Below are 24,341 nucleotides of genomic sequence, written 5' to 3' on the forward strand. Positions count from 1 at the left end.
GACAGAGGGAAGGGCAGACCTCAGACAGCTTTATTACATTATGGAGAGGACGGGTTGATCTCTTAACGCAGCGGCGTTCAGACCCTTCAGCTTCCCAGCTGCGTGTTGGGCTTCAGACAGCAGCAGCACGCCTCCACCAGGACGCCACGGGCGGGAAACATTTCCAGGAGGTTATAGCCTCTTTTTAAACGCTTATACGGACGGGGTGACCTCTGGATGTATGAAAACTAGTTTACATTTTGTCATAAAATTTCAATGACGTCTCGGGTTTTACAAAACGGGGCGGCTGTGGCTCAGTGGTTAGAGTCGGTCGTCCAATAACCGGAAGGTTGGTGGTTCGATTCCCACTCTCGCCACTCAGAAAAAAGATTGGTGGAACTGATAGCTGGAGGGGTGTCAGTCCACCTCCTCGTCACGGCTGAGGTGCCCTTGAGCAAGGCACTGTACCCCCATGCTCCCCGGGCGCCTTCTGGCTGCTTCATGGCTGCCCACCGCTCCAGGTTGGCATCTGTCTCCAATTGTGTGACCCTGTGCATGTGCGTCAAACAGGTGCCAACCTGGATGGGTTAAAAGCGGAGGACAAATTTCGTGTGTACATATGTACGCATGACAATAAATCTGATAACAAAAAAAAAAAAATACATGTGCACACGCCGTGATTGTGTCTTAGAGCGTGACTTCTGTGAAATCGTCGACCTGTAATCCGTCTCATAATCTCATAACATTGTTCCATTACCCGGCATTCAGTGTAAACTGGAAACTCTTGTTTTCAACCTTGAACGAGGTAAAAATAGATGAATCCTCAGAAAAAAGAAAACAAGAAAACTCAAGAAGTTGGATTTACTCATCAGTTGTGAAGACAAAGTCTCCCAAAAAATAGAAACTGGTAAACTGATACGTTCTGCGACACCAGGCATATAAATGAATCTGAAAATCCTACGTAATCCACATGTTCTGTGTTTTCAAAACGCAAATTTGTAAGTGAACCACTGATTTAGTCACTTTGGGGATGCTGTAATAATGAGAAGCAATTAGCACATCATCAGTTAGCATCACAGAGGACACACACTTATTAGAAAATCTCACGCATAGAGTGTGTATAGCATAAAGAAACAGCATGAAGTCAGATAATATTCATGCTAGATTATATTATTTGGGGAACAAACGCACCGAATCTAATTATCAGCAATGCAGTAAAAGTAATAGGTTTTCTTGGTTTTAAAAATAGAAAACAACAATAGACAAGTGTTATAATGAATTATCACCAGCAGGACGTGCTCAAGCGCTTAGGCAGGAATGGTCCAATCAGAAGGTACAACGATGTGGCGATCGTCCACACACACCGATGGATCACAGTGAGCTCATATTATCATCATCTGGTGGACAGGTTCAGTAAATTCAGAGTTCTGCTTCCTTACATTTCATTTCTGTTGAATCCGGCTGTGATAAACTACAAGCTATGAGTTCTGTTCCAGTCCATCTTCATTTATAACTGCCTATAACTCGATGTCAGATGGTGCCACAGCCGTGGAAAACAGCTAGAACAGAGTCGAGCATCTCAGAAGGAACCGTGTGAAGTCTACTACAACACACACACACACACACGTAACACGCTGATGGTATTTTTAGAGCTCTTACATAATGTTTCTGGCTTTTTTCTTTCTGGCCTGTAATGGAAAAAAAAAAAGATGTGTGAAAACAAGTAGATGAAGCAGTCTGGCAAAGCTGTTCTAAAAATACAAACGATGTGCTATAAATACACGATTCACCGTTATTTTTACGAGCTGGGAATCAAACATGCAGCCGATCTTCTTCCTGTGTCTTTCTGCTCCGACTTGTGATGGCTGGTGCTGTGAATGCTGCACTGAAATCAAATGACAGGAAGTCATGAACTTTATTCTTCAGCTCCATCCGTCTTTCCATCCGCCCTCCATTTGATCCCCCTGCTTTCCATCTTTGAACTTCCTTCCCTCCAAGTTCAGAAACGCACCGTCTTGAGTGAAAAGTGGGAGGAACAGGAAAAAGGCCCAACAGCTTCAAAGGGCTTTTTCTTGGGTTGTGGAAAGGTGGGGGGGTTATTTTTAGCCTGCTGGTGCCCACTTGAATACTCGAGTTGAAGGAGAAAGGTAGAGAAAGGTAGAAACCATGTAATACGGTCTACCGCAAATGTATGTTTCGTGTACTTTTCGGAGTAAGCGTTGAAGTAAACCGTTTATTCAGGTGAAAAGGTTGGTGAAGGACAAAGCTGGGCAACTACAGGTGATCCTCAGACTGAATCAGCTCAACCAGAAGCTTCTCAAAGGATGGAGAGTCACAGAAAACATGACTTATGGAAGCCAAGTGTGTGAAGTGTATAGCATGAGAAACACAACAAAGCTATGATGAGCTTCACAACATGTGAAAGAACAAGGACATGAAAGACCACATTCTGTCTCCGTTGGACTGTATCTGCACACTGATGTCCTGGAGACCAACAGTCCCACACAAATCCACCGGCTTCTACATCCTACCTGGAGCTCCATTATCCTCTTGTCCAAAGTGAGCTCCACATATGGTAACATGCACTGCCCCCCCCCCCAAAAAAAAGTGACTCGTTAGACCACCTTTAGCCTTGATTACAACGTTTATTTCCGTCCAGAGTTGCCAAGATCTTATCGAGATGATGTGAGAATCTGCAGCTCTGAGCAAAGTCTTCTCAAGCACAGAATTTCATCGGGGTTAAGGTCTCGACTCTGGACTCTCGACACTATTGACTCTAGACTCTCCACTCTAGACTCTAGACACTATTCACTCTCCACTCTAGACACTATTGACTCTCCACTCTCCACTCTAGACACTATTGACTCTAGACTCTCCACTCTAGACACTATTGACTCTAGACTCTCGACTCTAGACACTATTGACTCTCCACTCTAGACACTATTGACTCTAGACTCTCGACTCTAGACACTATTGACTCTAGACTCTCCACTCTAGACACTATTGACTCTCGACTCTAGACTCTCCATTCTCAACACTATTGACTCTAGACTCTCCACTCTCGACACTATTGACTCTAGACTCTTGACTCTAGACACTATTGACTCTAGACTCTCGACACTATTGACTCTCAACTCTTGACTCTAGACACTATTGACTCTCCACTCTCGACTCTAGACACTATTGACTCTAGACTCTCCACTCTCGACACTATTGACTCTAGACTCTCCACTCTCAACACTATTGACTCTAGACTCTCGACTCTAGACACTATTGACTCTCGACTCTAGACACTATTGACTCTTGACTCTCGACTCTAGACACTATTGACTCTCGACTCTAGACTCTCCATTCTCAACACTATTGACTCTAGACTCTCCACTCTCGACACTATTGACTCTAGACTCTAGACACTATTGACTCTCGACTCTAGACACTATTGACTCTAGACTCTCCATTCTCAACACTATTGACTCTAGACTCTCCACTCGACACTATTGACTCTCGACTCTAGACACTATTGACTCTAGACTCTTGACTCTAGACACTATTGACTCTAGACTCTCGACACTATTGACTCTCAACTCTCGACTCTAGACACTATTGACTCTCCACTCTCGACCCTAGACACTATTGACTCTAGACTCTTGACTCTAGACACTATTGACTCTAGACTCTCGACACTATTGACTCTCAACTCTAGACACTATTGACTCTCCACTCTCGACCCTAGACACTATTGACTCTAGACTCTCCATTCTCAACACTATTGACTCTAGACTCTCCACTCGACACTATTGACTCTAGACTCTCCACTCTCAACACTATTGACTCTAGACTCTCCACTCTCAACACTATTGACTCTAGACTCTCCATTCTCAACACTATTGACTCTAGACTCTCCACTCGACACTATTGACTCTAGACTCTCCACTCTCAACACTATTGACTCTCCACTCTCAACTCTCGACTCTAGACACTATTGACTCTCCACTCTCGACTCTAGACACTATTGACTCTAGACTCTCCACTCTCGACACTATTGACTCTAGACTCTCCACTCTCAACACTATTGACTCTAGACTCTAGACACTATTGACTCTCGACTCTAGACACTATTGACTCTCGACTCTAGACACTATTGACTCTCGACTCTAGACACTATTGACTCTAGACTCTCGACTCTAGACACTATTGACTCTCGACTCTAGACACTATTGACTCTCGACTCTAGACACTATTGACTCTAGACCCTCCACTCTAGACTCTCCACTCTCGACACTATTGAGTCTAGACTCTCCATTCGACACTATTGACTCTAGACTCTCCACTCTCGACACTATTGACTCTAGACTCTCGACTCTAGACACTATTGACTCTAGACTCTCGACTCTAGACACTATTGACTCTAGACTCTAGACACTATTGACTCTAGACTCTCGACTCTAGACACTATTGACTCTAGACTCTCGACTCTAGACACTATTGACTCTAGACTCTCGACTATAGACTCTCCACTCTCAACACTATTGACTTTAGACTCTCCACTCTCGACACTATTGACTCTAGACTCTCCACTCAACACTATTGACTCTCCACTCTCGACTCTAGACACTATTGACTCTAGACTCTAGACACTATTGACTCTAGACTCTCCACTCTCGACACTATTGACTCTAGACTCTCCACTCTCGACACTATTGACTCTAGACTCTCGACTCTAGACACTATTGACTCTAGACTCTCGACTCTAGACACTATTGACTCTAGACTCTAGACACTATTGACTCTAGACCTTCCACTCTAGACTCTCCACTCTCGACACTATTGAGTCTAGACTCTCCATTCTCGACACTATTGACTCTAGACTCTCCACTCTCGACACTATTGACTCTAGACTCTCGACTCTAGACACTATTGATTCTAGACTCTCGACTCTAGACACTATTGACTCTAGACTCTCCACTCTCAACACTATTGACTTTAGACTCTCCACTCTCGACACTATTGACTCTAGACTCTCCACTCAACACTATTGACTCTCCACTCTCGACTCTAGACACTATTGACTCTAGACTCTAGACACTATTGACTCTAGACTCTCCACTCTCGACACTATTGACTCTAGACTCTCGACTCTAGACACTATTGACTCTCGACTCTAGACACTATTGACTCGACTCTAGACACTATTGACTCTCGACTCTAGACACTATTGACTCTCGACTCTAGACACTATTGACTCTCGACTCTCCACTCTAGACTCTAGACACTATTGACTCTAGACTCTCCACTCTAGACTCTCCACTCTCGACACTATTGAGTCTAGACTCTCCACTCTCGACACTATTGACTTTAGACTCTCCACTCTCGACACTATTGACTCTAGACTCTCCACTCAACACTATTGACTCTCCACTCTCGACTCTAGACACTATTGACTCTAGACTCTAGACACTATTGACTCTAGACTCTCCACTCTCGACACTATTGACTCTAGACTCTCGACTCTAGACACTATTGACTCTCGACTCTAGACACTATTGACTCGACTCTAGACACTATTGACTCTCGACTCTAGACACTATTGACTCTCGACTCTAGACACTATTGACTCTCGACTCTCCACTCTAGACTCTAGACACTATTGACTCTAGACTCTCCACTCTAGACTCTCCACTCTCGACACTATTGAGTCTAGACTCTCCACTCTCGACACTATTGACTCTAGACTCTCCACTCTCAACACTATTGACTCTAGACTCTCGACTCTAGACACTATTGACTCTAGACACTATTGACTCTAGACTCTCGACTCTAGACACTATTGACTCTAGACTCTCGACTAGACACTATTGACTCTAGACTCTCGACTCTAGACACTATTGACTCTAGACTCTAGACACTATTGACTCTAGACCTTCCACTCTAGACTCTCCACTCTCGACACTATTGAGTCTAGACTCTCCATTCTCGACACTATTGACTCTAGACTCTCCACTCTCGACACTATTGACTCTAGACTCTCGACTCTAGACACTATTGATTCTAGACTCTCGACTCTAGACACTATTGACTCTAGACTCTAGACACTATTGACTCTAGACTCTCCACTCTCAACACTATTGACTTTAGACTCTCCACTCTCGACACTATTGACTCTAGACTCTCCACTCAACACTATTGACTCTCCACTCTCGACTCTAGACACTATTGACTCTAGACTCTAGACACTATTGACTCTAGACTCTAGACACTATTGACTCTAGACTCTCCACTCTCGACACTATTGACTCTAGACTCTCGACTCTAGACACTATTGACTCTCGACTCTAGACACTATTGACTCGACTCTAGACACTATTGACTCTCGACTCTAGACACTATTGACTCTCGACTCTAGACACTATTGACTCTCGACTCTCCACTCTAGACTCTAGACATTATTGACTCTAGACTCTCCACTCTAGACTCTCCACTCTCGACACTATTGAGTCTAGACTCTCCACTCTCGACACTATTGACTCTAGACTCTCCACTCTCGACACTATTGACTCTAGACTCTCGACTCTAGACACTATTGACTCTAGACACTATTGACTCTAGACTCTCGACTCTAGACACTATTGACTCTAGACTCTCCACTCTCGACACTATTGACTCTAGACTCTAGACACTATTGACTCTAGACTCTCGACTTTCCACTCGACACTATTGACTCTAGACTCTCCACTCTCAACACTATTGACTCTAGACTCTCGACTCTAGACACTATTGACTCGACTCTAGACACTATTGACTCTCGACTCTAGACACTATTGACTCTCGACTCTCCACTCTAGACTCTAGACACTATTGACTCTAGACTCTCCACTCTAGACTCTCCACTCTCGACACTATTGAGTCTAGACTCTCCACTCTCGACACTATTGACTCTAGACTCTCCACTCTCGACACTATTGACTCTAGACTCTCGACTCTAGACACTATTGACTCTAGACTCTCCACTCTCGACACTATTGACTCTAGACTCTCCACTCTCAACACTATTGACTCTAGACTCTAGACACTATTGACTCTAGACTCTCGACTTTCCACTCGACACTATTGACTCTAGACTCTCCACTCTCAACACTATTGACTCTAGACTCTCGACTCTAGACACTATTGACTCGACTCTAGACACTATTGACTCTCGACTCTAGACACTATTGACTCTAGACTCTCCACTCTAGACACTATTGACTCTCGACTCTAGACACTATTGACTCTAGACACTATTGACTCTCGACTCTCCACTCTAGACTCTAGACACTATTGACTCTAGACTCTCCACTCTAGACTCTCCACTCTCAACACTATTGACTAGACTCTCCACTCTCGACACTATTGACTCTCGACTCTAGACACTATTGACTCTAGACTCTCCACTCTCAACACTATTGACTCTCGACTCTAGACACTATTGACTCTAGACTCTTGACTCTAGACACTATTGACTCTAGACTCTTGACACTATTGACTCTCAACTCTCCACTCTAGACACTATTGACTCTAGACTCTAGACTCCAGTCCATGTGTGAAAATAAAGTCTTGTGCTCCCTGAACCACTCTCACAATTTGAACCCGATGAATCCAGGCACTGTCATCTTGGAATATGCCCGTCATGTCATCAGGGAAGAAAAAAATCCACTGATGGAATAACCCGATCATTCGGTATATTCAGCTAGTCAGCTGACCTCATTCTTTGGACCACCTGCAGTAACCCCCGATCAAAGCACTGCCCCCACAGGCTTGTACGGTGGGCACCAGGCATGATGGGTGCATGACTTCCTCCGGTTAAATCTGGACTCATCAGACCACATGGACCTTCTTCCATTGCTCCAGACTCCAATCTTTAAGCTCCCGAGCAAACTGAAGCCTTTTTTACCCGATTAGCCTCACTGATTAGTGGTTTTCTTAAGGCCACACAGCTAAGTTTAGTCCCAATCCCCTGAGTTCACTTCGCATTGTGCGTATGGAGACGCTATAACTTTACTTTCACTGTCAAACATATCCGTGAGTTCTACTGGTGTTTTTTTTTTAACAATCTGATTCCACCAAAATGTTTAAGCGATCGCCGATCACAATCATTCAGGACTTTCTTCCCCAACCATATTTCGGTTCCCCACTATCCTTCCAGTCTGTAATAACGCGCTGGACTGCTCTTAACCCAACTTTACTAGTTTCAGCATTCTTTGATGTTTTCTTTGACCCTTCTGAAACAGATTAACATCTTTTCCACAAATTGGTTGTTTACGGATTGAGAAGCTACTCACTGCATCAGTTAGGGTGAAGTTAGTAGAAGTAGTAGTTGTTGCCAGCTGAAGCATTAATCATCCATGCTGTAATTATCCAATGGGAGGCTCTAACCTACGGAAGCCCTAAACGGCCATAGATACACACATTTTATTCCATCTGTTTTCCCGTGATAACGAGATAATTTTCCTCCGTTTTCTCGTGATAACGAGATAATTTTCCTCTGTTTTCACGTAATAACGAGATAATTAACTCGTTATCTCGAGAAAACTATGATCGTTGACGGCCTGGTCCCCTCAGCTGGTCACTGATGAAGTTGACTATATCAACAGGATCACTTAGGTGTAAACGCCTGTTGAGCTGCAGTCGAGCCAGCCATCTCCGGCTACTTTCAGTTTTCAATGAAAGGGGAGTAACAGTGGGTACACTTAGAAATACATATAAACACATATAAACAGGGGCGGGTTGGGGAGAAAAAGTGGCCTCGAAAACCATCGGTAAATTAACTCGTTATCTCGAGAAAACCATCAGAAAAAAAGTTTATACGTACCACGTCCGCTCTGGGCTTCCGTACTAACCTATCCAGATGTTGACCTTTTTTGGGGGATGGGCGGTGTGCATCAGGTGGAAAACCTAACATTGTTAAACTGAAGTCAAAAAGATATTCTGTGGAGCTAAAGTTTGTGCCCTAAAATAATCATTCACATGGAAGACTTCCCCCTCCCCTCTAAAACAACCTTTTGTCGTAGCAACGCAGCAGATTTCACACACATTTCAACAAAACATTACACGTATACACTTTGTAAATGAGACAACCTGGAAGATGCAGTTTAACCTCAATCTCTGTGGATTCTCAGTCTCTGCAGCAGCCCTCAGCAGCATCTCGTACAGGTTGGTTTGGAATATATTAAAGGTTAAGCGGAGAGCACACAGGTGGTCTCGAGAAATGTAAATGCCATCTCATGAAGTATTAAAGCAGCACAAATCAGCTCAACACGACTGTGAAGAGGGACAAGTATCCGTGACGTGACACTGGCCATGAAAGCGTACTTTTCTACCCCGATATCTGTGAGTTTCAGCATAAATAACGTTTACTACGAAGGGGAAATTGCTGCTAAATGAGTCGACACAAGGCTGAAACATTGTGGCCTTCGAGGTTCTTGGAGTGTCTCTGTAAGCGTGTTTTTGGAAAAGCCCACACAGTATGAGTTTGATGCCAAGTGGGGAAACATTCATCAAAAATCCATCAAACACGTTACCTGATGCTCATTACTCAGTTAATGATTTTATCGTCTCTCATCATGTCTAATATCTCACATAAAGGTCATAAAAGAAGCTAATAACACGATGATTTCCCGTGACGACTACTTCCTGTGCTCCTCCATCCTCTCATTACTTACTGTATTATCGTCATTATATTCTCTCATTACATTCTCTCATTACGCCAGCAGCAATCATGTTGTCAGAGGGCCCCATTTTCCAACGGTGCTCGTCTCAGCCTAAAATAAGACTCCTTGTGTTTGCATGTTTACACAGAGAGGTTGTGACTAATCTCATATCCTCCCTTATCTGTTGCCACGACTTCACCGCCCACCATTTTCTCATGATGGATTGCTCGTATGCAACAAAAAAAAAAACAGGGTTTTCAGTGGGAATCACCGGTGTTGTATAACACGAGCTCATGACTAATGGACTTCTCATTAATATAGGCAGATCATCACCCGCTGACCCGATGAGAACAGCTTTCATTCATATGAAACTCCTCACTCCTCACTTCATATGAAACTAAGCCTCTCAGGAAAGTTTCCGGTTCTGTTTAAAAGGGGAAAAAAGTTCAACTCTAGCCTGCAGCCAGCGTTATTTTGTCTACATTTTGGGTTGAATGCACAGCACTTCCATGAGATGTCTTCAGCCCCAGCACACAGGACAGTTACTTTATTTGCTTCCAGCACTGGCACATCTGCCTCCAGTAAAAATGGAGGTTTTTTTTAAAACCTTGTGTGACGAAAGTGGGTGAGTGAACACTATCTGTCGCTATATTTCACATCATTACAACAGTCTTGCATTAACCGTGCTTGTTTGGTTTGATTTAACCATGTTAGCTACATCTTTGCTCATTGGTGGGCAGACACCAACTACCCCGGGTTTGTTTGCGTTAAAACACAGCAGCTCAAACACGTCTAAAACATGTTTGAATCAAGACACACACCAGTGTTAATACATCCACTTCTGTTTATTGGTTAAAACCGTTTTTGTGAATTAATTTAACGTATTTTGTCGCTTACTGTACTTACTGTATCACGTGTTTCAGGAACAAAAGGAGGAAATGCAGGATTACTTCCTGTATTCGTAGGGTTTGACCTCGTTGGTGACGTCACTGGAAGGAATAAAGTATGGGGGGGGTTGGTTTTTCTTTTGTTTGGATGTCTATGGTGATAAAACTGAACTAATTGCTGTTTTATGGTGTATTTAAGAAGTTTACTAGTCATGAGTGGCTTCATAATATTCTGGCTTCCTGTAAAGAACAGGTGAAGGCGACCCGAAGTTTATTAAGGGCTGAACTTTGTCTGTGTAGGGACGTCATGCGAGTGTCGCTGGGTGCAAGCGAGATTAACTTGGGTTTGTTTGATTTCAGACATGTTTTTTCTGGCTAAGTTAACTGTTAAGTTGCGTGTCTTTTTAACTTTTTCATGTATTTTTGTTGCAACATGCACTTCTGCATGAGAAGACCTCTCCCTTCTGCCGTTTTTTACCCACCAGAACCTTATTTCACCTCGTTAACAGGTCCGTGATATGTTTTTATAAGCTCACTCACATATCTTGTGTGTGAAAATGTTGTTGAACTTTGATATTTTTGCTAACTAAACAGATTAAGTGCCCTAAAACCCTGCTGCCTTTATTCTGCTCTACATTCAAGCTACTGATCTGTAAATCGCCGTTGATCTCGTTCCACTCTGCAGCTACCGTGTTTGAATGCTGCCCATTAATCCTTCAGCACATGCACGGCACTTCAAATATTCACAATTAAACAAACACTGGACTGAAGGATATATCCCTGGTCTTGAAGGGGTCTGACTCTCAGTCTGTGTCATTAGTGATGTTGCCTGTGGGAAAGCTGTGTATGGTCTGGAATAAAACATCTCCCAGTGGAGCCTGCTGCTTTACGTACAGCCTCACTGCTGCTTAAACAGAGTTGGTGACCACCCAATAAGGCTAAAGCAGCTTCCCACTGCAGCACACCATGATGAATGAGCAGGTGTACAGCACAGATTAGCCCTGTTGTTGATGTTTAAATTGCATATGTATGTCCCTGTCTCCTTTTAGGAGTCTGTGTTGCACGTTTTATCGATTTTTCAGCAACTGAATCACAAACAGAAATAATTTTTACATTAATTTACATCGTTTTTTTTGTGTAAAAGACGTCTGTTGTGTGTGCAGTGGGTTTATGAGACTTTCCGAGCTTATTTTCGGTCTGCAAAGTTAGCATGCACCGTACTTCTCGGACGGATCACTGGTGAGCTCCTTCAGTCTTATTCTGCACATTACGATAGGCAACACAGGGTATCAGGTTATATGAAGTGGCTTAAAAGGTCATTATGAGCAATAAAGGAAAATTATTTTACAGACTCCTATGATTTAATGTGTCTCAATGTGAAAAAATGAACTATAATGTTTTGTAAAGAGTATTCTGACCCACAAGAACCTACTGAAGTGAAAGGACTTTATTATCATAAAGAAACGCGCAGATTTAAGTGTGATTTTCGTACTTTTAAATCCATGTAAGTACAGCAAAATCTATTCAAATCAACTTTGAAACATCAACCGTCAATATCAAATCCTCGTTGGTGTCTGACCTTGAAACCAAATTGAAAATGCTTGATATGATTAATGTTGAATTAACTTTGCATCTCGTTTTTTCCTGGTTATTCTACATCTTCAGGGGAAAGAAACCTTATCCGTTAAATTGATAGATTTAGCAGGATAAAAAGTCTGTAATTCATCTTGTTCTTCGTGATGTTTGCAAATTCAACTGAAAATGAAAGAGGGAGCATCTTGAACCAACAATGGGGATCGATTATTGGTGGTTCGATGGCCTTATTAACAGCTCTTTAGAAATAATCGAGAGACTGAATCCTCTTAATCATGCAGAGAATATTAAACAAAACCACTGAAGAGGTATTAAAAGTTACCAAATACCCAAACACACAAGATAACGAAAATCTTAGTCATCCAACGAACTACACTGTGATTTCTCAACTTTTTCTCCACCTGGATGAAACAGACATCACACACACAAACACCATATTAATATTACTGAGGAAATCAGGCGTGTGGGTGGTTATTATGAATTAACATCATCCCAAATATTGCATCATTTCATATCCCAGTTTGCCCACAGGCAGCTAGTTGTATAACAAAATGGCATAAGTTAGGATTAATATTGATGCTACACAGCCGAGGGTTTTCGCATCAGCAAAGAGACAACTACTATGTTTAGTTCTCAAGTCTTAAAGTCTCTGAGAGAAAATATTTATGAGCTCGTTTCACAAATGCACGACCCATTTTGGGTTACACTGGGTGAATAAGAAACTGACGTACTGTACGTACCCGTTCACAGTTTTAACGTTGCAGATCCTCTCCTTCATCCTCCTGCAGGGGTGTGCCTGGTGCTGGGTTGCATGATTTTCCCCGACGGATGGGATGCTGAGGTGATCCGGGACATGTGTGGGGAGCAGACGGGGAAATATTCTCTGGGCGATTGCTCGGTACGCTGGGCCTACATGCTGGCCATTATGGGCATCCTGGATGCCCTCATCCTCTCCTTCCTGGCCTTCGTCCTGGGAAACCGGCAGACAGACTTCTATCTCGACGATCTGCAGACAGACAACAAAGGTAAGTAAAAGAAAACTTTTCCAACACTTCTGTTTCACTTTAGTGGATTTTATTGACAGCCCCGATGATTTGTACAATATTTTCTCCAAGAATATAAAGACGTAAGGTTTGGGTAGCTCAACTGGGCCCCCCGTGTACAAAGCCCAAACTCCTCAACACAGACGGTCCAGGTTCAAGCCTCGGCTCCGGTGTTATCCACATTCGCGGGTCCAGCAGGGGATGCATTGTCGTGCTTTAAAGAGTCTGTAATGGAATTATATAACTACGTCATAATTTGTTTACCTGATTGAATTAACAGCTGCGAATTTCACTCTATCACTGTAACTTCATTGGATAAACGGAATAATCCACACCTGAAACGGTTTACGCGCGCTCCCGGCACTCTGTCCCCATTTCCTGTCAATAAAGGCTACTAGCACCAACAAAATAGAAACATAAAATAACAAGTTTGAGAGCAGGCCACCGAACTAGGAGTTAACTGACATTGACAAATGTGATTTACAATAATTGTGGCCGATTTATTAGACAAAATTTGAAATAAATTGTCCATAAACGACTTCCAGCACAGACGTAAACGTTACGGAACAATCTGCTGACGTGATGCTAGCTAGCTAGGTTCATCAATGCTAACAGCGTTACTTTGCTGATAAATTCAGGGCAGCACTTCTGTGTTTTCATTTTAAACCTTTAAACCTTATAAGAGAGACTAAGAAGCTTTTAGCTAGCTGCATTAACAATACTATCGAATCAAAAAGCCTAAACTTGGAGCAGTTACTGGGAAGAAAGTTAGCGCCCTAAAAAAAACTAACTAACCACACAGGAGATGTGAAATGAGGCAGTTCTGGACTTGCATTTCATGGTTATTCCAAATGCTGCATAGATTTAACTTGGACTATTCCAAATAATTAAATACATGCAACAAAAAGTTATATTTAGCCAATTTATCAGAAACAATCTGCTGTTTTGATCAATTTCTTGATGGCAGAAGTTACCTGCTTTACTTCAGATTATTTAACAAACAGACAAATTTCTATTTAAAATTAACATTGGCTATGTTCAAAACCGCATACCTCTCCTACTACTCATACTAACTTTTTGAGTTAGTAAGCGAGTTTGAGTAAGCGAGAAGTTCCCCGATGCATACTAGATTTGCCGAAATGTTGGGTATGCATGCGTTTTAAGCTAGCTATAACGAGGGTAGGTTCACTTCCTGTTTTCAAAACAAAAGCACCAATTGTATCGTAATGGTTTTCCCTATGGTAAAAAGGCAACAGGCATTTTATTTTATGAAAATAACCGGAAGTGCGTTGCTCACTACGGCTGGCTTTAGTAGCGCCGAATTCTGCGGAACAAAATTGTAAATAGCCGGTATTTTGTCAGATTTTCAACACGCTGGGGATCTAAACGACTACTTTCTCGCCTGAAAATGTTTCAAATGTTGCTAAAGTTTACAGAGTTTAGAGCTTAAGCGAAATTGGCTTCAGGCCGGCTGATTTCGGCTCGGGCAGGAGCGAAATGCATTGTGGGTAAACGCTCTGCATACTGTCTGATCGATGAGTATGCAGTATGCAGTATGGAAGTATGCAGTTTCGAACACAGCCAGAGAAACCAACTTGCTGAAAACAAGAATTTCTAGTTTAACCCTTCGTCAGCTAGATCAAACGTATCTGCCAGTTCAACGGTTTACAGTAAATTTCATCATACTGTGTGAAGAATAAAACTATCAGAGCACCAGTTTAAGGTATGCTTCGTTTTCTGAGATAAGTATTTCACCACCAGCACATGTGGTCTCCATACACCCTAAAAGTATGAATTATAAAAGTAACTTCGTGCCTCTGAAGATGGGTGAACCAAATCCTTCCTCCTACTCAATTTTTATGCCTCAGCTGTGGGGCCATTACCATGAGCGAGATTTCCTCAGTTAAAAAAACGAACACACTCTAATCTGACCTCAGCATCTTCAGCCAAATTGCTTTCAGTGTTGAATTCAAGAGTGGGAGCGAGTCCTCCAGAGGGTTTCTGACAGTTTGCATGATGTTGCATCAGGACAGTCGAATCGCATTGTTTCAGCTGTATGAGGGGAGAGGAAGAGGAGGAGAGCAATGGCAGAAAAGCAGCAGGAGATGCATTTCAAAAACAATAAAGTCTCCTTATATAAGGATTATTACAAGGATCCAAATCCATAAACGCAAAGTAGATCATCACAAAACAAAAGCGGCGGAAAGGAAAAGCTCTGTGACGCGGCATAGTAGACCGAGAGCATGAGAGATGTACAGGAGTGAGAGGAAGAGCCAGAGATGGAGAAAGAACAGTGACATAAGATGTCTCAGTTCTCCGACGGTCTATCTCCACCGTGGTTTCCATGGCAACTGGAGATATTCCAGAGCGTGGGCGTGTCTTTCTGTTCTTATCTGATTAACCTCACCGACGAGCTCGGAGATTTTACACATTCGACGCCTCTGAAGCCTCATCGGTTGTGTTAAGCTCACAGTTGTTTCATAAAAAGTCAATTTACCCCCGAACCTCCGAATAGTCCACGGAGAAAAGTGTCCCTCTACCAAAGAAAAAAAGACGCGAGTCCCAATAACTCTGAAACTTGATCTTTCATCGACTTGCACTTTTTGCTTGGGGCTGCAGGAAAAAGAGTTTTCACTTGGTATTTATGTTTTTAGTGTAAAATAAGCAAGTACAGATCATCCTAAATGATAGCTTCTGTCAACTAAATGCACAAAGAACCGTTTACGACCCAAAGAATAATTTTTTTTAGCTTGTTTTCTTTCCTGCATGTTTTGTATTATACTGAAATTACTCATAAATCCCCTTTTCATATGGAAGAGGTTGCACAGTTTTTGTCGTCTTGTAATCAATGGCTTCACAGTGCCTGACGTGAGAGTTAAAGCCTGAGAAAATATGTGATTAAATGACTAAATCAAAAGAGGCTTTCTGTGATTTCAAGAGAATCCCGTACAGATTTGCACAGTTTAGGTAGATGACTTAAAGCTCTTAGTTCAACGTAATTTCTTAAGTTTTATTTAGATTTTTTTGTGAAAAATACGTTGACGTATAAAAGAAATGTGTTATTTTCCTGGTCGTTACTCTCTGTAATTCTAATTTCCTTTTTTGTTCTTGCAGATTTTGCTGTGTCAAGGGTAAGTTATATAACATTTTACATTTTGTGTGCATCCTGTTTAAAGAATACGTGTCTGTGCAAAGTGAACTGATTACAGATGAAGGACTGTTTTAGATTTCAACCAGTATTCATCAACTATCCAACTACCGACTAATGGTGTGCTCATTAAATGCTGATTATTATGCCAATTATGTCAACACAATGACAACAGATTTCTTTCCATTACTGTCAGTGACACATTCCTCTTCTAGTCAAATGCAAACCAGTTTCCAGCTGCTTTCAGCCAAAGACCTCACAGGGACTCAGCTGGGAAGTGAATAGCCCACGAATGAAAGCGCAAGCTTTAAGTATCTGTGTGTGAACGACTGTAAAATGAATTTTAAGTGAAATAATTGAGACGCTGTAAAGGATAAAAAGAAAAAAGAAAAAGAAAAAGAAGCCTGGTTTGTGTTGTGGTGCAGAAAAACTAAACATTTAAACTAAAGACCAAAAAGTATGTAAATTTAGTTAAATGAAGAGGTGACCGTAACGACCCTCTCTGCTTATAAACTGATATTCTCCACCATCTAGTTCAGAACTGAAGAAGCCTTTCGTATGAGAGGTGATTTTAGTTCCAATAAATACAATTTAACATGAATTTGAAACATTTTAAAAGCACATTTTGTGCCCTCAGCATCAACAGCAGGTTGTTACTTACTCCTGATTAAGCCAAAGAAAAAAAAGATACATTTTTGAGTACATTACAGGTTTGACTTATTTGATTGCAGTTGCTGTCACCAACCTGGACCTTATTTCTGGCATAAAATACGTTCATCTACTCACCGATAACAGTTTGGTGAAAGTTGGCGTCCTTCGAAAGATATTTAGATCACTGGAGATCCGCGTATATCCATATAACAGGAAAGAACAGGACAAAGACGATACAGCCTCTAAATAAGGCATTATCTGTCTTTATTTCACCAATACTTTCAGACGAATGAATGTATGAATGCGTACATTTGCACTGTTAGCTCAGAGCTGCCATGTTGTTGTTATCGGGGGCTTTCTACACCCACATTTAGTGGGATGACGTCATCAACGTCACAGCTCCAGCACAGCTCATTCACTCCGGTAAGGACGTCCATCATACTCAAAGTCGTTGTCCACGTCGTCAAAATCTGATAAATATCCTGCCATGTTGCACAAAACTAGCAGTAGCAAACTCCGTGTGAAGTTAGCCGACCGTCACAGAGCACGGAGTGAAAGCTGTTCTGCAGCGGCGCGCGTTGATGACGTCATCCCACTAGACGTGTGTGTAGAAATCCCCGAATAACAACAACACGGCAGCTCTGAGCTAACAATGCAATAGTACGTGTTCATTCATTCATTCATTCGTCTTAAAAGTATCAGTAAAATAAAGACAGATAATGCCTTATTTAGAGGCTGTATCGTCTTTGCCCTGTTCTCTCCTGTTATATGAATATACGCAGGTCTCGAGTGATCTAAATATGGTCGTATGCTTGGCAGTTGTGGAGCAACACAGACTTTGTTGGGTTGAGTAAATAGTGACAAAGTAAACAAAACTGTTGAGGTTTAAGTTGTTAATAGATGGTGAAAATTCACTTTTCTTTCGTCCTTGCTCCAAACAGAGAGCGCTCCTTATTGCTGTTAAAGCACCAACTACACAGCCCCACTTCAAGATACCCGAACTATCCATTTCAACCCAACACCTTTCATTTCTAAAGCTTTTTGAAGGGTTTTTTCTTTTGCAAGCCAAAAGCACCAACACTCAAGTTATGTTTCCCCAAAGCAGTAAAGAGTAACTTTAGTAGATTTATCATCACGATCTTCCTCAGTCAGACCAGATCAGGAATGACTTTTGTGTCTTGTTTTCTTCAGATTGAGGTGCGAGATAGAAGAGAGCCACGGTACGGAGTGCAGCGTCTTCATTGAGGGCAGCCATGGCACCGGACAGCATCTCTGTTTGTCTTCTCCTTCTCTTTTCTCCCTCTTCTCCTCCTCTCTACTTTCCAATGATCAGGATATTACCCAAACTCAATGCAGACGCCGAGTGTACAGGATTCTGTAAGATTTAGAGAAAAAAAACAACAACAAACACACTGGGATAAACTATATTTTGACAAAATATTATACACGGTTGTACAGTGCATTTAACACTCGACTTTCTCAACAAATATGTTTATGATAAAAAATAATTACTGTATCTAAAGTCTTGATTCGTGTGAGAAATTCAATCCTTAAGATGAAGAACCATAATGTCCATTTTAGCATTTCTTTAAAAATATTGCTGTTACCGACTTTGAGTTTTGTGTGTAGTGTACATTCACAGCATCGGAGAGCAGATTATTGGGACTCCTCGCAGCAAATCCATTATTAAACATCCAAATCACTTCAACAGGGACGCGTATGGCTCTTCATCTAAGGACTTTAAAAGGAGTGCCCCATTGCAGCTTTACAGAACTTAACATCTCTGGGAGATTCTCTACTGTACATAAAGAACAATGTAAATAACATTACTGCTGACAACAAAACCTCATCGGGCTCCAACGCATTCAAACATCGTATTTCTACCCTCGTTTTCAGTGCTTTTCAGTGTGCTGGAAGAGCATCTGAGTTTGTGCAGATTCATTGTGTTTCCGATGACTCCTTACTGAGGATTTACACCGACGAGAACAAAACAGAAAACAGACATCTTAGCAGAGCACCACGAGTTTTGACGGGGGAAAAAAAGGAAAAAAAAAGACTATTCCCCTTTATCAACACGGCCTCAAAAGAAGCAGCTTGTTGTGGTCTTTCACCCCTTCTGTATGTTGTAGAGTTTAGATTTAAGTTCACTTCTTTGTGCCGTCTCACAACCCCCCCGTCTCCAGTGTGCAGTTTACTCCAGTACATATAGTGATCAGTTTACTCTACAGATGTCTTAAGACTGTGTGAATATGGCTGCTGGAGTTGGCCCCCCAAGTGCTGCATTGTCTTAAAGTGATGTCACTCACATGCCTCTTTGAAGAAGCAATGCTGCTTGCAGCAGTCACAAGAATCACAGGTGGGACAACCACCCTTAATAACTACAAGAAAACAACTGTTACATCTAAACACGCGTTAAACCGATAGCTTCAGATCTTAAGAAGTCGATCGTGAGTAAACACAAAAACAAAGCGAACGGGCTGCAGCTCAGTCCTGATTTCTGGATAATACTCAGCAACTTCATGCTTCCCAGTTCTTGGAAAAATATCTGTGAAAGTCGAGCGCTTGCGTCCCATCTTCTCTAGTCATGACAAACAACAACCATGAGACTGTAAATCAGAAATACAAATGAAGGTTTTTTGCTTCTGAAATGTTGGGCATCGTGCAAGATCGTCTGAATATATTATCCTTTGCTTTAACGATTGTCGTATCAGAGGTTTAAATCCAGCAAACTTGTCATAGACGGCTCATTTAAAGGCTGGGAGGAGGTGCGTGTTTCTGAGTCATTGGTCATTATAAGATGTGTTGGTGGGCAAAACTTCACACCACGGAGCTTCTATTACTGGAAAACAGCAGGAAAAACATGACGAAATGAGCATTTCTACTTTACAATAAAGTTATTAGCTGATGACATGCCGTTAAAAGTAAAGGAAGAAATCTTCAATGTGAAAATAACATGTTGGAAGGAGGCAAACTGACACTTTCTGTGTCCAGTTGAGTATAAAGCTGTCCACTCAGATTTTTAGACGTGATATCAAAGTGTGATGACGGCCTCCAGACATCAAGAAGCTTTGTTTACAGGATTTGTCTTTATTTAAAACTGCTCTGGTTCACGCAGAGTCGGTGCACTCGCTGCATTAACGGTCGCCGAGGTCTCAGATTTTTGGTTTCTGGTCCCGATGTTGTTGAAGTGATTGGAAATATAAAGACACATAAAGACAGATTACATAACCTCAGAGTCCTCAGTGATGGCTGCTATCCTGCATCATCCGTGCAGCTGGGATATGCTGCCAACACCACCACAGTGATCACAGCTACTAAAGCAACACAAGTCCATGCTTTGAACGATGAAATGGTACCTGTTCTACTTACAGTATATAAAATTACCACCAAGAGAATTCTTTACCCACGAGATAGCTTCCATGGGCGACAGCTACGTCACATACGTACCCCCAAAGCGACACCGTCTGTCATGATCCGGTGACAAGCTGCACGATATGACAAAGCAGGCCGGTGTAATCCGGAGCACCGTGGGGCTCTTATCCCTCTCAGAGCAGCACTTCAGGCTGACGTACTGTAACTGAAACTCCCAAAGCTCGGGTTAAATCGTGACAGGGATAAAATTAGCTGCACGCACGGATAATTATTTCATGTGAGAAACTGACAAACTGTGTCCATGCAAAGGAAAGGTATAAACCTGTGAAGTCATCCTTTTCACATGGAAAACACAGCCTGGCGTGGTGCTCGTCATCCTGCATCTGTAGCTCGTGTCATGCTCTGTTAGGGATGTGCTCGCAACACATTCGCTGTGGACAAGTCAAAGAATAACGCCTAAATGATCAAATAACAACACGATGACATGAGTTTCTAACCTGCTACATTTGGGTTAGGGGATCATAAACGATTAAATGAGACGCCCAACGTGCTGAATCCACTGGGAGTGGATTCAGCAGGGTATCTTGGGTGGGTTACTGGTGCATCACTACACTACAGTACATGCATGAAATGAGCAGGTAGCTAGATGTGCAGCGAGACTTTTAGAATGGTAGCTAGCTAACTCTCAGGAAGCTGTGTATAAAGTACTGTATTAAAGGCTCATTATGGAAATGATGGACAAACGAGCCCGTCAGATACGAGAGCGACACTTTGACTCCCAATGAGACGTTTGCTCCGCAGCGTCTCCGTTTGCTGAACTTTAGAACGGAACAGCGCTGCTCTGACTTTCCAAGCTGGGCCTTTAAGACAATATAAAAACAGCCCTTATGCTGAATCTACTGATGCTGTCCACACAGATCAGATCCCTGGCTTGCATCTATCAACCGTCTTGGGATAGAAACGACGGGCCCTCATTAAAACAAAGGTTTCTTTCTAACAACACTGAAGCGACTGTGCAAGCATAAAGAAAAAAGAACATCCAGACATCCATTTTTGCAAAGCAAGACACATGTTTTCTGCTTCTGATGTGTATGTAATCACGTGAGAAGAATCAGCCTTTTTTTTTTTTTTTTGTAAGTAAAGCTGCATTGAGCAGGCGGTAATGTCTTTATCGGTCCGTATTCAGCTTTTACTGCGTGCATCTCTAATTTGATAGTTCTTTCACAGGCCCGGGACATATTTTACGACAAATCCACACAAAGAAAATAGAGGAAAAACAACAACAACAAAACAAAAAAGCCCTGTGGCCTTAGCGGTCGTGTGAGGCTTCCAAGCATCAAGTACCCTTATGATCGTTGATCTGGTCTCTTCTCTGGGTACTCCGGTTCCCGAGGACTTGACGAAGAACTGAAAAAGAAAAAAAAAAACCTTAATAAGGAACTGACAAGACCTTAACCCTGATGAGCACATATTTGTACCACTCCAGGTGCCTCTAAGAACTCTTAATTTATTTCCGATGTGGTGCAGAACCAGCAAAACAAGTAGTGACGTGGTAGTTTTTTCTACTGAAGACTACATACTCAGACTGAGCTTTGAAACGACATGGGTTTAACCGCAGATTTGAGGTCGATTCAAGTCGCGCCACAAAAACTAAGAGTAATTATTACCTTGCTTTGAGGAAACATTTTGATATCTTGAACTAGAGATTGGACTCGAAAGCTGAATTCACCTCACTCTTGGATTGCAGGACCTTGTAAAGATGTGGAAAAAGACTGAAAAGGTAAAAAAGAAAAAAAAGAAAAAAAAAGTCAGTGAGAAGTAATGTCCAATCTTTAGCTGCAAACAAAATGTTTGTGGAATATGTAAATGTAATGCATATGTCAATGATTTATCATCTTTTTATCATGCAATATCATGTATAATAAAATATTGTGTGGGGGGGCGGGAAGGGTCAGGGGCAAAAAAATGACTTCTGTTTCGTGACTTCTGTTATTCTAGTTGACTTTCTGTTCACTCCTGAAATGCAGATGTGGCCAAAATACCATCAACTATCACGTGTTACCATGAAAAAAAGAAAACTCTGTTTTGTTTTTGTACAACAAAAGAATAATATACAGATATTTGTCAAGTATTTCTGATGAGATCTTTGTTTTATGTGCCAACTGCAGACTCTTTCCTTTCGGTTATGGGTTACTTTCAAAGTACTACGGTACGGTGTGTGATGGCCGTCGTTCGGCCACATCAGACTTCACCACTCAGACTCCGTTTCGATTCACTTACGAACGACTGCTTGTTGAAATTTCAATGCCCAAAATGTTTTAAAAGAAAAAAAAAAGTCTGTTTATAAAGTTGCTTGATGGCAGATGAGGGGACGTACTCTGAAAGAGGCCTGTTGCTTGTCATGGTTTATGATAACATGCTGAATTTGATTTGAAAATTATGTCTAATTCCTATTTGTGAATAGTATTCAGACTCACAGTGATGACAGTTTCTGTTATTAAAACACATTTTGAGAAGGTCAAATAAAGATATTTTACATTCAAAAACATTAACTCTGAGTTGATCATTTAATTCGAGTGGATTTAAAGCAGAACTTACAAAGAAGTTGGACCTGCTACCTCCCTCTCTGCTGTGCTTCAGCCCCGCCTCAAAACCCCCTTTGACACAGGAAGCTGTCATACGCACACTGGCTCGTAACCGAGGTAACTGGAGACGTGGCAATGACTGACACAGGTCAAAGTCATGGATATTTTCTACTTCACCTGGCTCTTTCTTTCTTTTTCCTTATCTGCCATAGCAAAGTGGAAATGTTGGAGAAGTTTCTCACAATTAAATGCATTTCATTGTGTACTTTCATAACCTTAACCCAGTACTTTCAATGCTTAATCTTAAGGAATTACTTCAGAAACAAGTTTAGCAGCATCATGAACCTTGGAGCTGTGTTTCTGACTCTTTTTTTGAAGTACATTGACATTCATTATGCTCATCCTCGGGCCTGAAACTGCCTCGGAACACCTGGGGGATGAGATACCACAAGCTTTTCTTTTTTTTCCCAAACATATTTTCAAGAAATTGCTATTTGGGCTCATTTGTATTACATTAAATCATAATTAATATGTCCACCTCTGAAGTGTTGTACCTCATGCAAGATCATTTTAATTATGAGGGCTCAAAGCCTACGAAGAAGTGTTTGTTTATGAGATCATAGGTCATTATAAGACACCTGTTCTGTGCTATCGGCGGGAAGAGCTTCCAACGTTAGAAATATTACAAACTGAACAGTCCTACTTGTACCTACTTGTATTAGCAGATGGCACGTTGGTAAAAATAAAGAAAGAAAGTTTTAACATGAAGTTTGATGAAAAAAACATCTTCGATGGAGGCAAAGTCGGACAAGGTTGATGCGTTGGAAGGCGACGACAAGCCTGCTTTAAAGTCGATTCATGGTTTCTGTTTACGGCTCAAACTTCTACAAATTCTGTCCTGCTGATAGCAAGAAGAGCTGCTTTGGTTACTGAATTTGGCTGATTGTTAGAAAAAAATAAAGATTAAAAAAGACTCTTGATTTGCGTCCAGTTTATTTTCTGGTTCATGCAGAGTTGATGCCTTTGTTGTACTAATATTCGAAAAAAGGGTTTTAAAATTTTGGGACCTTGCAAATGTTTGTAAATGACAAAAGACACTTAAAAACTGTATGAAAGAGACCCAAGACAACACTGTTGGAGGAAGTGAGGAGATAAGAAAATGTGTGAGCAAGACAAGGGGCAAGAGTAAATATCAGATTGGATTTTACTCCAAGAGAGAAAAAAAAGAACAGGATGGATGCAGACTAAGCGTTGTTGTTATTATCAATAAGTAATAACCGATTGCTTGGTTCTGTCAGTAGGTTTTTAATCATAAAAACAATGTAATCATGATCATTTCTCCTTAATGTCTCAGTTATAAATCAGAGGGGCTTAAAACTGTGGTTAATTCTTATAAT

At 41.6% G+C, this 24,341-nt stretch overlaps 1 protein-coding gene across 1 annotated transcript in view; it reads left to right on the forward strand.

The window, feature by feature from the left end:
- Positions 1–22,911, forward strand: part of lhfpl4a (LHFPL tetraspan subfamily member 4a) — a 37,169-nt gene extending 14,258 nt beyond the window's left edge. The window contains exons 2-4 of the mRNA XM_075476118.1: positions 12,934–13,170; positions 16,303–16,319; positions 18,179–22,911. Coding sequence (XP_075332233.1) covers positions 12,934–13,170; positions 16,303–16,319; positions 18,179–18,232 — 308 coding nt within the window. The 3' untranslated portion in view covers positions 18,233–22,911. The remainder of the gene's footprint in view (positions 1–12,933; positions 13,171–16,302; positions 16,320–18,178) is intronic.
- Positions 22,912–24,341: the final 1,430 nt, after the last annotated feature.

This window comes from Odontesthes bonariensis, chromosome 10, assembly GCF_027942865.1.
Source record: "Odontesthes bonariensis isolate fOdoBon6 chromosome 10, fOdoBon6.hap1, whole genome shotgun sequence".
Classification (NCBI taxonomy): Eukaryota; Metazoa; Chordata; class Actinopteri; order Atheriniformes; family Atherinopsidae; genus Odontesthes; species Odontesthes bonariensis.